The 14,603-nt window shown below is 51.9% G+C and overlaps 1 protein-coding gene and 1 non-coding gene across 5 annotated transcripts in view; one reads left to right on the forward strand and one right to left on the reverse strand.

Moving 5' to 3' along the window:
• Positions 1-14,603, reverse strand: part of GTF3C1 (general transcription factor IIIC subunit 1) — a 72,536-nt gene that overhangs the window by 31,836 nt on the left and 26,097 nt on the right. For 2 of the 4 annotated variants that reach the window (XM_061210303.1, XM_061210302.1), the window contains exons 7-14: positions 13,756-13,914; positions 12,023-12,186; positions 10,633-10,942; positions 9,615-9,829; positions 6,909-7,045; positions 5,049-5,202; positions 2,111-2,214; positions 965-1,149 (exon numbers count right to left, since the gene is read on the reverse strand). In XM_061210303.1, coding sequence (XP_061066286.1) covers positions 965-1,149; positions 2,111-2,214; positions 5,049-5,202; positions 6,909-7,045; positions 9,615-9,829; positions 10,633-10,942; positions 12,023-12,186; positions 13,756-13,914 — 1,428 coding nt within the window. Of the gene's footprint in view, positions 1-964; positions 1,150-2,110; positions 2,215-5,048; positions 5,203-6,908; positions 7,046-9,614; positions 9,830-10,632; positions 10,943-12,022; positions 12,187-13,755; positions 13,915-14,603 lie in introns of those variants that run through there. The other 2 variants (XM_061210304.1, XM_061210305.1) reach the window with 2 other exon arrangements.
• Positions 10,225-10,297, forward strand: TRNAG-CCC (transfer RNA glycine (anticodon CCC)). Its single transcript has one exon. It is a non-coding gene; the product is annotated as a tRNA-Gly (tRNA).

The raw sequence follows: 14,603 nt of genomic DNA on the forward strand, positions 1-14,603 counted from the left end.
AATATCCCAGAATCTAGGTTCTTCTAAATGGCTTATTTCTTTGACACAAAGTGCTCCTTGACTTTCCCCAGCGAGAGGAGACAGGTGAGAGCCAAGGGAGGCGCAGGAACAGGGTGGCGAGGACAAGGGACCGGGGGGCCCCTCCTCTGCCGTCAGGCCTTGACCGTGCGAGGAGCTCTCGGCCGCCTCCTGTCCGCTCAGGCGCACGTGCTGCTCCGCTGCGCCGCCTCGTGCGCAGGCTTCTCCCTCCATCTGTACTTTCTAACTGTGACCCCTTAAGAGGCTGGGCCAAGTCCGTGTGCCTGGAGCCCTCAGCAAGGGAAGTCACACAAATGACCTCTCCTGCTCAGAACCCCCGGGTTGCCGGGTCCCCCACCAGGACGTTTCTGCCTGACAGAAGTCTGTGAGCTGTCACCACTGCCCTCCTCCTCCAGCTGCACGCTGTGACCAGCAACTGCAACTACACCCCAACTACGAAGGCCCGGCCGTGGGCACCGGCCCAGCACAAGCTGACGTCAGAGCAGCTTGGTGTGGGGTGAGGGGAGACAGCCCTGTTCGAGATCTGCATCCCAGAAAATTAGATGAATGCTCAAAGCCATCAGTGGCTGTAACTACCAGAGGCTTGTGGGCTCAGGAAAGGCAGAGATTTTCTGTGGTTTACAGAATGTTCCAGCCCAAGGGTATTCAGCAGAAAGAGTTAATCTTCGTGAACAATTCCTCAGGTTGGGACCTGGCATAATTTCACCTGGGCCTCACAACAGCCTTGTGAGGTACTCCGGGCAAGAATCACCCCCATTTTACAGACAGGAAAACTGATGCCGGCACGTGACCAGCCCCCCACGACCCCAGCTGTTGATTCAGACCTGACTCTCTGCCTGCAGCCCAGGGCTCGGATGTGCAATACCAAGTGACTCAGAAGACCAAATGAAACACAATCAGACCCTGACAAGAAGCTGCTTTTTACCTACAACAGGGTGATAGTTTTTCAGCTGGGTTATGCCCATCTTCTCATCAGTCTTTTTCACCCGTCCACTTTCTAGTTTAGAGGAAGCATTCAGCTGAGAGTCTCCTGATCCTCTTGGGCCTCCTTTTCCTTGACTTTCTTCTTCAGCTTCCCCTTGAGGCACTGAAGGCTGGGGCGCTTTAACCCTGAAGTTCAAATATAAGATGTTAGAAAACCAAGGGCTGAGAAAGGACAGGGTCTGTCCTCAAGAATTTGGCCCTGAGGTTTCAAATCAACTGCCTGTAGGGGCCAAACAGGTGATGCAAACGGATAAAACATGTCAGGGCACTGGACATTTGGGGGTGACCTGGACAGTGGACCCCCACCTACGGCAGCTGCTACCTCGTGAGAAGGGCAGCCCAATGTGCTGGGTCCTCTGACACTTTCATCAATGCCAGAAATCAGGAATTTGACATGAAATTAATTGGTAACTGATTCAAAGCACCTGTGGCCAAGGCATGGCAGGCCACAAAAACCAACATCTGCGAGCCCAGGCGCCACCTCTAATTTAAACCCAACTGAGAACGTTCTCCCACCGAGCTTTCTGCCGGTCCATTAGGTTGCTTATGAACAAAATGAGAGAAGACCTCAGAAAGGCAACCAGAATCATTCTGAGCTATATTATAAACTAGGCAAGTCTCACATGTCATAGGGCCTGTGACTTGGACCACTCTGTCCACACTCCATTAGAGAGCATGGAATTAAGAATGTTAGCAGAGGGGAACTCTGCTCATTATTCTGTAACAACCCAAATGGGAAAAGAATTTGAAAAAGAATAGATACGTGTATAACTTAATACATATATATATACATATATATGTATAACTGAATCACTTTATTGTACACCTGAAACTAACAATATTGTTAATCAACTATGCCCCAATATAAAATAAAAATTAAAAAAAGAAGAATGTTAGGATTTTTTTCCTCTTAAAGAATCCAGAAATTGATCCTTTTTGAGACTAGGGGATCATGAACCATAAACCCCAAACCAGTGACTTCACTGATCTCACAAAAGTATGAATAAAGGGCTTTTGTGGAAACTGCTTCAGGTTGGAACACAAACCCAGGCAGCGTCACTGAATTCCCATGGGAGCTGCCACTTGCCTGTTGGCTGTGCTTGAATTGGACATCCGGAAACGAACCTGCTCGATAGCACTTCTCACGAGAGGGTCGTTCTGGTCCATGGACGGGTGCACCACCAGATCCACCTGCGGAGAGAGGTCGGGGGGGGTCCCAAAGGGCAGGGGAGGTGCCAGGGGAGACTTAGTTCCACAACTCGGTTCCCTGGTGGAACCCTGGTTATACCTGCTGTCATTGACATTTCCAAAAGGCAGTTATGAAACGGGACGTAAAATGCTAAACAGTTTGCCCTTACAGTTTCTGGCATCAAAATCCCTCAAGTGCCCAAGCCAGAAAGCTCCGCCATCCGTAATGTGCTGCTCTGGCTGGTTAGGAATTCTGCCCTGGAAATCAAGCGGTGTGCCCTGCAGCCCCCCAGCTGGGCTGTCATGGCCCACTGGTCCCGGCTGCTACCTGGGGGGGCTGCTCCCGACACCCCATCCTGCTAGCTGAGCATTTCCCACAGTTGCTCGGGAATCCTGAGGGCTTCCATCTGGAAGAGGTAAGCGGCTTTCATTAATCTGCCCTTGCTGAGAGTGCCATCGGGGGACTCCTGCCAGCTGTGCCTCTAAACAAAGTGACAGAGGATTTAGGGCTGCCTTTGTTGTTTTAGCTTTTCCAAGGTACTGAGGCTTAACGGTAAGGTGCTTATCATTTCTCGAGTGATAACTAGACTGACAAATGGCCATAACTCGGTGGGGCTGAGCAGCAGATGGGAGTGTGAGGCCTGGGCCCCAGGAGACAGCAAGGTAAGGTTTTCTAAACAAGTAACTCTGGCCAGCAGGCTTCGTGCCTAAAGTGGCCTGAAGAGGGTGGGTCACAGGGGACAGGTGGCCACGCCTGGACAGGGACTCCAAAGGCCACACGTGGCTCCATCTCTTCTGCTCCTCACTTGGGAAATGGAGATCCTTCCCCGCTGCCCTGCCAACTGTTTTCGTGGTTTTGTGAGGTTCAAATGAGATACAGTTAGGCAACACCTCAGAGAATCTATAAGCCAGGTGCAAATACAAAGCATTCCTAGTTCCCCACTTTCCGCAGCCAAATGGCCGGGCCAACTTCCCGAAAGTCCGATGGACAGGGCAGGACGCAGGAGCAACGGCAAAAGGCGGGTGCCGGACACAGCAACGCCAGCCAGCGTGGCTCCAGCAGATCGGCGGGAGCCAACCAGCAGCACATGCTCTGGGTGCCAGAGAAAGTGCTGCCGAGAAACTGAAGCTTACTCTGGAGGCAGATGTACAATACGGCGGCCTTTCCAGCTGGCAAATGGGCTACTACAGTGGTAACCCCCTGGCAAGAGGCCCCCAGTACTGGGACACTGATCGATCCTCAGTGTTCACCTGGGACACTCACTCCTCATCCCCACCTCTTGCCCACTCCCTCTGGTACCACCGATGGATATGGGACCAAATAGGCATGGGGGACACGGCAGATGTCCATATGTCTATATAAACACAGTCTCTCTCCACTCCTAGGCTGGGGGGGATTTCATTTCCCTGCTCTCAGTTACTGCCTGAGGAGGCTGCACATCGGAAAGACCTGCTCTGTGAAGACCAACAGAAATCAGAGGCATTGCTGCTGACCTGCTGGGCTGCTGTCCCCCAGTGAGAGAGGTCAGCACCAGGCCCTCCTGCCATGCTCAGGGGAACGAGAGGCAGGCAGCCTGGGGAAGGGAGAGGGGCGATGTCAAGGGGACTCACAGCAGATATAAAAACTGATGAGCTGCCCAACTTGGAATGGTAGAAACAGAGTTTTTAAAGTCATTTTCTGGTACTGCTCTATGTTTCTCAAATTTCAAAGGTCTCAAAAAAATAAGATAAAGTAAAAAAGACCAGAAATGACCTTGCCAGCTTATTAAGAAAACAAAACATCAAAGCAGAGCTTTCTTAAGGCAGAGATTTAAAACGTAGTCAGAAAAAAGGGCAGGAAATTACAAATGCCTATTCTGCAGCACCATTCCCTTTGGTCCCAACGCCCAGCCGGGTATCTCAAATGACTCTGACCCTGAAAAATTTATGCCTTAGAATACGTGCAAAGCCACTGAGCTGCAGTTGCTATGGGAATGGCCCAAACTTTAAACTTTACAGAAACAGATAAATTGGGAAAGAAGAGATCCACTGTCCCCACTGGACGACCCGGCAGTGCATGCTAAGTGAGTCGCTGACATCATTTCCTCTGGGATATGTTTCTGCAGATTTCTGTGGCTAATGTTCTTGCTGCTTAGTCTAAATTTTCCACCTTTTTTTTTTTTATAAATTTATTTATTTATTTATTTTGGGCTGCATTGGGTCTTCGTTGCTGTGCTCGAGCTTTCTCTGGTTGTGGCAAGCGGGGGCTACTCTTTGTTGTGGTGCATGCGCTTCTCATTGCGGTGGCTTCTCTTGTTGCGGAGCACAGGCTCTGGGCGCGTGGGCTTCAGTAGTTGTGGCACGCGGGCTCAGTAGTTATGGCTTGTGGGCTCTAGAGCGCAGGCTCAGTAGTTGTGCCGCACGGGCTTAGTTGCTCCACGGCACGTGGGATCCTCCCGGACCAGGGTTCGAACCCGTGTCCCCTGCATTAGCAGGTGGATTCTTAACCACTGCGCCACCAGGGAAGCCCTAAATTTTCCACCTTCTGAATGTTGCTTAATTTCTCCCAGTACTAGTCAGCTGAACCTGGATATGCCTCCCTTTCCATCCTCTCCTTCGAGGCTGGCTGTGGGGCAGGACACCTGCCTTGGGGTGCACAGGCTGCTCTACAATCCAAGCAGGTTATTCCTCTTTTCTGTTTCCAGCTTCCACAGGAAGTGGAGATAATCCCTGTTGCCCCAATGAGGAGGCATAATGGGAAATCCCGAACTATCGGCAACAAAGGAACAACCGAGGGACAAGGATGTGGGAAGCTGGGTAAGAAAACACCCAGCACGCGCGGTGGTCTGTGTGGTTACCTTCTTCTTGATGCCGTCTTGAATGACTGTCGTCCGATACAGCCTCAGGAGGCCTTCCTCGGACAGGTTCCGCACCAAGCGAACGATGGACTTCTTGCAGCACTTGGTGGACACACCTTCTTGCTTCTCCTGATCCATGATCATCTTCTGAATCCTGCAGCATCACAAAATAAGCCGTTAATATTCCCAGTCTCAACATGGAAGGCCTTTCTAAACCCAGGCAACCGACACCTGCCTAATGGGATCCAGCAGAAAGTAGGGGAGAATTAAAGGGTGTTTCACCACTGAAAGGATGACTTCTTAAGATAGCAAAGATCATCTCCCTTTGTGATAAATGAGTTAGCTAAAGACAAGCCACCATGCACAGCAGCTTCACGTTCTGGGCCTTTCACCAGCAACTAAAGAGATTACATGATTCGTGACAACGGTGGTGGGGAAACTGAGCTCCGTGATGGAAATCTGTCTTCACTGAGTCTCCATGCTAATTCAACATCCAGCTAAGGAATGTTTCAGTTTACCACTGTTGACACCCTCAGATCTGAAGCTCTTTTGACTCCTCTCCTCACGTATCTTCTCTCTAGATGTTACTGAGTCACTATGGTGATGTTTCTATATCACTACTCATAGAATGGCAGGCCCAGAAGGGATATTAGGAGCACCTAGCTCCATCTCACCTGCACAGGAGACCCAGGCAGCAGTATCCACAGGCGGTCGCCCCATCCCCTAGTTAGAGAACTCACATCCTTGACTCAAGGGTAAGGCTCCTTCCAATCGAGTGGCTTTGACCTTGGCTGCCCAGAAGCCCAAGGATGCCTCCCAGGACGTGGTGGTAACAGTGGGTTAGAAGGACCAAACTAGGGAGCAGAGCCCCCACTGCACCCTGGACAGAGAAGCTCCACATGTGTCCCTTTTTTTTTTTAAACAGATCTTTATTGGAGTACAATTGCTTCACAATACTGTGTTAGTTTCTGTTGCACAACAAAGCGAATCAGCTGTATGTATACATGTATCCCCATATCCCCTCCCTCTTGAGCCTCCCTCCCATCCTCCCTATCCCACCCCTCTAGGTCATCGCAAAGCACCGAGTCCATCTCCCTGTGCTATGCTGCTGCTTCCCACCAGCCAACTATTTTACATTCAGTAGTGTATATAAGTCGATGCTACTCTCACTTCGCTCCAGCTTCGCCCTCCCACCCCATGTCCTCAAGCCCATTTTCTATGTCTTCCTCTTTATTCCTGTCCTGGCCCTAGGTTCTTCAGAACCTTTTTTTTTTTTAGATTCCATATATATGTGTTAGCATACGGTATTTGTTTTTCTCTTTCTGACTTACTTCACTCTGTACGATAGACGCTAGGTCCATCCACTTCACTACAAATAACTCAATTTTGTTTCTTTTTATGGCTGAGTAATATTCCATTGTATATATGTGCCACATCTTCTTTAGGCATTCAAAAAGGGTTTGTTTTTGCTTTCATAAAGGATTTTCTTTGAACAAAAGGCTCCCTGGAGAACTAATAACAATGTTTGTAAGCTGATGCTATTACCTGCCTCCGTTTCCTCTCACCCCTTCCTGAGCACCAAATTCCTAAGGAAGGAACAAGGCAAATGCACTTTCCCCATGACCTCTGTTTCCTGCTCCATCATTCTCTCCCTGTCAGGTGTATGGATATTCCTCAATGTCTACACTTTTCAAATCACACAAACAGACTGCAAATCCTTTCTACCACGAAGGGCTCCTATGAGAATCTATACAGCAGAAGAGAGATGCAAATGCCTCTAAGTCGTTTCTGTGGATGGTGATGACTGATTGATGTGGGATTTACTATTAATGCAAGACAGACAGACAGGCTACTCCTTACGTGAATAAGCTCTCGATTAAGCGGAGGTTGGTGACAGCCTCTATGATCAGATTCCTGCGTTTCAGCAGTCGGTAAGTCTCATGAGGTTTGTCTTGGCCTGGGCCGTGCTTCCCAGTCTTCTGGGAACTGCTACTCTCCTAGAACAGGGACCAAAAGCATGAGAAAACTATGGACTCAGCAAGGTTTGGGGGCCAGACACCACTCCTGCCGGTACGCTTTCCCGCTTTACGGAATTTCTACGCCATATTTCAAGAAGAAAAGTCAAGAGGATTACTGCCCCCATAGGATCCCACTACCCCACTATTTCAGTGCTTTGTAACAGCACAGACATCTGCCAGCAGAGGACCCCAGAGCTTTATGAAGATCAGCTGGTTTCAGAACAGAAAGCAGAGGCATCTACTCCAGCCCTTCCCGGGGAAGGGGACCGCATTCACTCAATCTTTACTTGGTTCTTCCGCAGTGGAAGGAAGGAAATGGACAGACTCAGGGCCGACTCCCTGCCGTCACTCTATGGGGCTTCTTCATCCAGAACTCTCAACCACCTCATTATTATGGTCCCCATTTTACAGAAGAGGAAACCAGGGCTCAGTGAGGTGAAACCACCATGCCAGGTCCCAGGGCGTGAACGTGCGCCAGGACGGGCTTCTGCCTCCGCCTCAGGGAAGCCACGGGCAGCCTCTCTGGGAACATAAGGGAGATGCAGAGGCAGGCTTCCGAGTGGGTCAGGATGAGTGGCGAGTGAATGATGGAGAAAAGAGCGGACGGGTGCCCTCCCCCACCCCTGCTGCGACGCCCACTTCTCTCTTCGTGGTTTCTTTTAGCTTCCAGGAACTTAGAATCTGAACTTGTTCCATCTGCCTTTGGATCAAAGACGCTGAAGCCCAAATGTGCACCCTGAAGGGAAAGGAAATCCCAACCCTAACACACTCCTGGCAAATCACTCAGCATAATTCAGCGCCACTTGGCGGTCCCACGGCCTGTTTTGCTGGACGCCCTCCTCGCTTGGAGAAGTGCTTCGAGAGAATGAGAACACGCTTGAGGAGGCGCCTTGGGCCGGGGTCCCATCACTTCCCCGCTGGCACTGGTGCTCTGGAAGAGGCTCGGTTCTTTCCTGAAGGGGGCGGGGCTCGAGGGGTGAAAGAGTCACAGATCCAAGAAGGGGCCCAAGAGTGGCAGAAAGACTTTGCTTCTCTCTTGCATTTCAAAGCAAACATTTTGGAGGAGAATCACGTGAGAAAATCTGCCTGCTTCCCACGGGGCTGCTGCAGAGCAAAGTGAACACACGCTTCACCAAGGGAACTCCAGACAGGACAGTTCACGCCCCTCTTCTCAGCAAGTGGGCAAAAAGAAGGACAAGGTTCTGCCATTACTCTGGGGACAGATTTCTAAGAGGAAGAGAACGAGCTGAGCTAGGAAGCTAGCAGCAGGACTGGCAGGGCCTGGAGGGAGTGTGCTGCCGGGGACACGTGGACCTGAGGAGGAGGTGCAAAGGGGGTGGCAGGGCCAGGATGGCAGCTGCTTCAGGTGGAGACAAGACCAATCATGCCTTGATAAAGAGTCATGGCATCCAATGACAGGATACAGCTAGAAGGGTCTAGAATATTCCACAGAAAATCTCCCCCACCCCATGCCCCATCACTCCTGCTGTAGGGACAGAACCCAAGCTCAGGCTTCCACACCGGAAACGGAGAAGCAGGGCAGGGTGGGAGCTCCACACCCACGGGTTCCACTCTCCATTTTGTCATTAACTGAGCAGGCAAGTCCCTCAGTCCCCAGAGGCTCTGCTCGCCTCCTCCTGACCAGAGCTGGCTTTCATCTTACAGGGTAGCTGTGAAGCCTGAACCAAACAGCAGCAACAGCAACAAAGGACACCCCGATCCCAAGTCTGTTCTGTGCTGGGCAACTGAGGCACCACTGGCCGTATCTGAGGCACCTTCCAGCGACCAAGGACAGCACTGAGTGAAATGAATCACATAATGACAAAGGCATTCTTGTGTCAACTGCCTTTTAATCCTTCTAATTACACTGAGGAAAAAGTATCGGTTTGATTCTACTGTCTTTAACACAGTGAAGTACAACACTATCTGACCAGAATGGACTAAGAAAGTTTTGTTTTTATCAGATCTATTTTACGATCACCTTCTTTTTATGGCAAATGATACTGGCTTCTCATCTAAGGCAGGGTTTTTCAACCTCAGCATTGCTGACACTTCGGGCTCGATAACGCTGCTGTGGTTTGCCCTGCATAGTCTAGGACATTTAACAGCATCCCTGGCCTCTGCCTACGAGATGCCATTAGCACCCTCTCCCCGATGTGACAACGAAAAACGTCTCCAGACATTGCCAAATGTCCCCCGGGGGGCAAAATCGGCCCAGAGTGAGAACCACCGATTTAAAGTAGCCATACACATTTTTCCTTCAAAATAAATTTAAGTAGAAAGAGTACGTTGTTGGAAATGTTAAAACCCTGTAAATAATATGCAGGTGATTTCTGCTAAAGGTGGGCTGCGTGAAGGTGGTGTGTCAACGAGCATCGCGTTCCTCCCGTAGAGGCCCCCCCACCTACACTGCCTGAGCGTGTGGCACTTTTACTATCATTGATTTTGTTGTTGTTGTTGTGATTCTTAAGCACAGAAAAGCCAAGGCTGACGTCCACCTGCCACAGGCTCCTCCCTAGAGGAAACGCCCTCCCCCATGGGCACTCACCTTTGGGTTTTCAAGCCTGACCTCTTCGATCACGGCGATGTCGCCGCTGTGACTCTCCATGCAGTGGGAGCCCAAGGACACGCCGGGGTCTGCGGAGCTGCTGGTGTCCAGGAGGTTGTCCCCCCCGAAGGAGCTCTGGCCGGCTCTCTCAGCCGCTCCCACGGAGGAGGACGAATGCTTCTTCAACGGGTGAAGGCTGATGACTTTCCACCCCCCTGCAGTGGAGGACAGGCGTAGAACGGATGAACCGCGGCCACAGCAGGGGGAAAGCGAGAGGGGCACTTCTGCTCAGCTGCCGGACCAGAGCCGCACAGGCCAAAGGAGTCCATGTGGTCAGTTTAAGACGAGGGAAGTGGACCAGCAAGCAGCGAGCCGCACCCCCCCGACTCCGACCCCCACCCCCCCCCCCGACTCCGACCCCCACCCCCGATGTGCAAATCTGTCATCAGCACCACCCTCCACGTGTTTTAAGAAAAGTCTTCCATAACTAAACTAAAACCCCAAGGGCTTCTTACATAGATTGCTGGAGGGAAAGGGATAGAGGAAGTTTAGGGAATTCCATCCCTTTAAGAGTCAACACATAACAAACAAAACATCCGCCAAGGGGACTTCCCTGGTGGTCCAGTGGTTAAGACTCTGCGCTCCCAATGCAGGGGGCCCAGGTTCGATCCCTGGTCAGGGAATTAGATCCCACATGCATGCCGCAACTAAGGAGCCCACGAGCCGCAACTAAACGGAGCCCCGGCACAACCAAATAAAAGCAAAACAAACAAAACATCTGCCAAGGAGAATGACTTGCCAGCAGGCTGGAGACAGACCACACAAGCACCTCCTAAGCTTATGATTATGTGATGCACGTGACACCAACAAGTCCCTAGTTAGGGCAGCACCAAGGCCATCCTCAGGTGTCTGCTGGACTGAACGTCCCCAGAGCCAGGCAGGATAGGCAGCGGCTCAGACTGAGGGCGCGCACCCCCCTGCCCACCGCCCCTATCCCCCGCCCCGAGCACGCCCCTACCCTTGGTCGGGGTGGAGTGGTGAGGCTGAGTCCTGAGACCGCCGTTCGAGAAGGACTTCGAGTCCCGCTGTGATCCTCTGCCTTTCCTCCTGCAGCCACTGCCCTCCTCCTCGCTGTCCGACTCGGAGAGGAAAGCGTCCTCGCCCTCGGGCAGCAGGGACTCCTCCTGCACCGAGGCCAGGCTCACGGTGGTCAGCAGCTCGCTCCGTGCCTTCTCCCTCTCGTACTGCCGGCTCAGGTCGCTCTCCTCCGCAAACACGCAGGAGATGTACTTGGTGGTTCGCTGCCGACCTTCGTCCTCCATGAAGCCCTGGAGGGGACGAGATGTGTCTAAGACACTGCAGAGGACGCCGGGACACCCAGGCATTCGGGTGACCGGGCTTCTGTGGTGTCTATTTCCTTGTCATTCCCACATTCTCCCACGTCTCCTCCACCTCACGCCTGGGCCCCAGCTCAGCCCCTCGTGGGTCCTCCCGTCTCGCCATCCCTCAGGTCCTGCTTCCACAGGAAGCAATCCTGACTGTGTGTCTGCTCTAGGAGACTGTGAGCTCCCCGCTGGGCAGGGCCCTAACTTGGCCTTCCGCAAACCCCCGGGGCCTGGCACAGGACGAGGCCTACGAGAAACGGTCAATAAGCAGAATTCGACGGTTCCTAACTGTTGTCACACACTCGGAGTCAGGGCCTTGAGGTCACCAGCTCCACTCGGCCACTGCCGTGGGGAGTGGTGGTGAAGCTGTCACTCAGCTACTCCCCTCTGTCTCCTACAACAGGGGAAAGGGGCTTTCTGCCCTTAATGGCAGAAAGAGTAACACCTTCCACGTACCAACCACACACCAAGGACAGTGCTAAGTGCTCCACAATCATTAGCTCAACTGTAATACTGCCTTCCAGCAAAATGGCCAAAAAGTTGGCAAGAAGGGAGCGAAGCATAACGGGCTGAGATAGCAGGTCTGGGTCCCAAAAGGGGACACCAGACACAGTTGGCCGACTCGGTGTCCCCAGGACCCAGGCGAGGAACGTAAATGAGAGGGAGGGCCGGCTGGGACTGAGGCCTGGGGGGTGCCCGCTTTGTGTCTGGGCGCCGTCGGAGGTGCCACCTCAGCTGACGCCCCACGCGGGAGTGGGGGGCCTGCTCCCTGGGCTGCAGCAGCTCCTGCTGACTTTTCAATGCTGACAACTCATTCAATTTTCAAAAAGCGAAAACCAACAAAATCCACAGTGGGGGTGGGGTGGGGCACACTTGTGGGCTGCGTTCAGCGCTCCCGCCCTCCCTGGCAGCCATCTGCCCCCTTGACCGAGACGGAAGGCCGGCCTGGGCTCCCGAGGTCTGAGACAGCCCTTCAGAACCACGCTGTGTGCACATCCGAAGACAATGAACTCACGCTGTTACCTTGACCACTTTGAATCTCTGAAGGAGACGGCACAGCATTCTGGCTTCCAGTTTTCCCACGTTCATAGCCACTCGGATTTCAGCTTGGGAAATGCCTTTCGTGCCTCGACGCTCAACTATGTGAAACAATACACTTGAACCCCAGCCTCCACCGCGGAGCCGTTCTGCACAAGTCAGGTCCGTTCCCAGACATTTCAATGCGGGGAAACCGACAAACAGAATAAGACACCTGCCTCCTCCCACCCTCCCCTCCCAAGACTCTGAATGCTCCGACTCATTGCTCATTTTTAAGCGCTCACTATCTGACTCTTCCACGTCAAAGCTGTATGTCAAGCAACCGACGCCCGATCCACCAAGTTCCAGGGACGCTGTTTTATCCTGCAGCAGGAAGTGTGTGCTTTCACACGAACCAACTTTCTCAGCTAAATTAAACTGAGCCTTTTAAAAAGCACTGAAGGAATTTTTAAAGAAGAACATCTGCCCATCCTTCTCGGTAGACTCAGAGGCACTACAGACACGGATTATTGCCTTATCCCGTAACAGCTGCCGGCCAGCAGGGGCCACAGAAGGAAATAATGCTATTTGGCCCTGTAATAAATGACCGGTAGGCAACTGTGCTCTATTAATTGCTCTGTCTGGTGTGCCAGCTCCTGCCCTGCTACACGCTGTGCTATTACTGCATCTTCCTCCAATGAGCCCTTTCAAATTTACTCGACTACTCAGGGGTTGGGAACTCCAGGAAGGAGCCTGGTGGGGTGGCGGTGGGCGGGAGTCCCTCCAGTAAAATACTACAGGGCAGACTTCGGGGCAACACTCTTGGACCGTCAGAAAGAGCTTCCCCTTGATTTCCTGATGTGGCATACACTTGAGGCCGCCAGGCAAAACCGATCTGGATAAAGGCAATTTTGCTGTATTGTCCATGCATAAAAATAAACAGCAGAATGCAAAGAGGTGACTAGAATGTGTTCCTATGTTAAACTAGTAACATGCTAAAAGCGGGGATGAAAGGGTTAAGGACAGCATTTCTCAAACTGTGTTCTGAGGAACAGACCCTGAGAGATGTTGAAGAGTTGATGGAAACAGCCAAACAGCCTTTCCTAAAGGCTGTGCTGATTTGCCAGGTGCTTTCGTACCTGCTGGCTGAACCAGATCTCCTGCAGCCCCTCCCCTTCTACTCTAGACATCCTCCGCTCCACAGCGACCTGTGGCCACACCATCTATGGCACTGGGTCACTGCTGTCTTACATAGATTTTAGGGGATTTAGGGGAAGGGGGAGGAATGGACAGAGACATGTTTCTTCCCCCTTCATCACAACAATCCCCAGGCTGCAATGATTCCAGACCAATTTTAGAAGTTGGTAGGTGACTCTCAAATCTTTGAGTAGTAATATTAATAGGTAATTTTTTAGTGCTTTCTACGTACCAGGCACTACACCAGATGTTTCAATCCTACTTATTCAGTCCTCTTACATGCTAGGGGAGATATCCCCATTTTACAGATGAGGGAACTGAGGCTCGGAGACCTTGCTAAAGTCTCTAGCTGGCGGACAAGGGGCAGAGCAAGGACTCAAACTCAAATCTGACCCCAAAGCCTAAACCCTCAAGGGGACCGGGGGGCTTCCCGCTGCGTGACATTCTCGACAGCAGGGCCCTCTTTCAACATGTGACCGAAACACACCTCGACTCAAAGCTCGGGAACCCTGTGTATATGCAGGTAGGAGAACGGGACTTACTGAGCTCGTAGGTCTGTGTGAGCATGTCCCGCTCATACACGATGTCCACCGGTGGCACGGCCTTGGAAATGGCCTCCTCGTCCTCGTCGTCGTCCTGGTCTTCGACCTTCCGCTTGAACTCCTTCAGCAGCCTAAGGCAGCGCACCATGACGTCGGTCCCTGGGAACACAGGCACACGGTTCCATGATGACAAATCAGTGCGGCCCTGGGGGAGGCGGCTTCAGCAGACCCAGAGGCCCCGAGAAAACGGCCACACAGGACATCGAGTTTGGAACATTTAACACTGCACACCTTGGGGCACGAGACCTGAATACTGACTCCATAAAATTGCTTTAAAAACAAAAAACATATTATTAGTGAACAAAGAAATGCAAATGAAAGGAATAATGAGGGGCCTGTTAAATAAACAGCAGCCTCTGCTTCAGGCAAGCTCCATGACTACAGGAAACGTGCCTGTCTTTTCCCATCACCGCCCCCCCGCTCCCCCGCATAGTGCCCGGCACACAGCAGGCACATGGGCGGTATTGCTGAAAGGATGAATACAATCTTCTCCCTTTTAAGCCAATACCCGTTGCCACTAAGGTATGGCAGCAGTGTGGACAAGTTCTATGACCTTTCCAGAGCATTTCGAGAGGCCTTTAACTCCATGATTCCAAGGGTAGGAATTTACTCCAAGAAATAACTCAAAAAGAGGCAAAACTGCCAATAGTAAGAGGTCCACACAGAACTCTTTATAGACCCAGCTTCTGTGAATAATATAAACGACGACCAGGACTAGGGGCAGGACACGGACAAGTCACCATGCTCTGCAGGCGAGCGCCTGCCTTCAGACAATCACAAGGCACCGG

The sequence above is a fragment of the Eubalaena glacialis genome, chromosome 13 (assembly GCF_028564815.1).
Source record: "Eubalaena glacialis isolate mEubGla1 chromosome 13, mEubGla1.1.hap2.+ XY, whole genome shotgun sequence".
In the NCBI taxonomy this organism is placed as follows: domain Eukaryota; kingdom Metazoa; phylum Chordata; class Mammalia; order Artiodactyla; family Balaenidae; genus Eubalaena; species Eubalaena glacialis.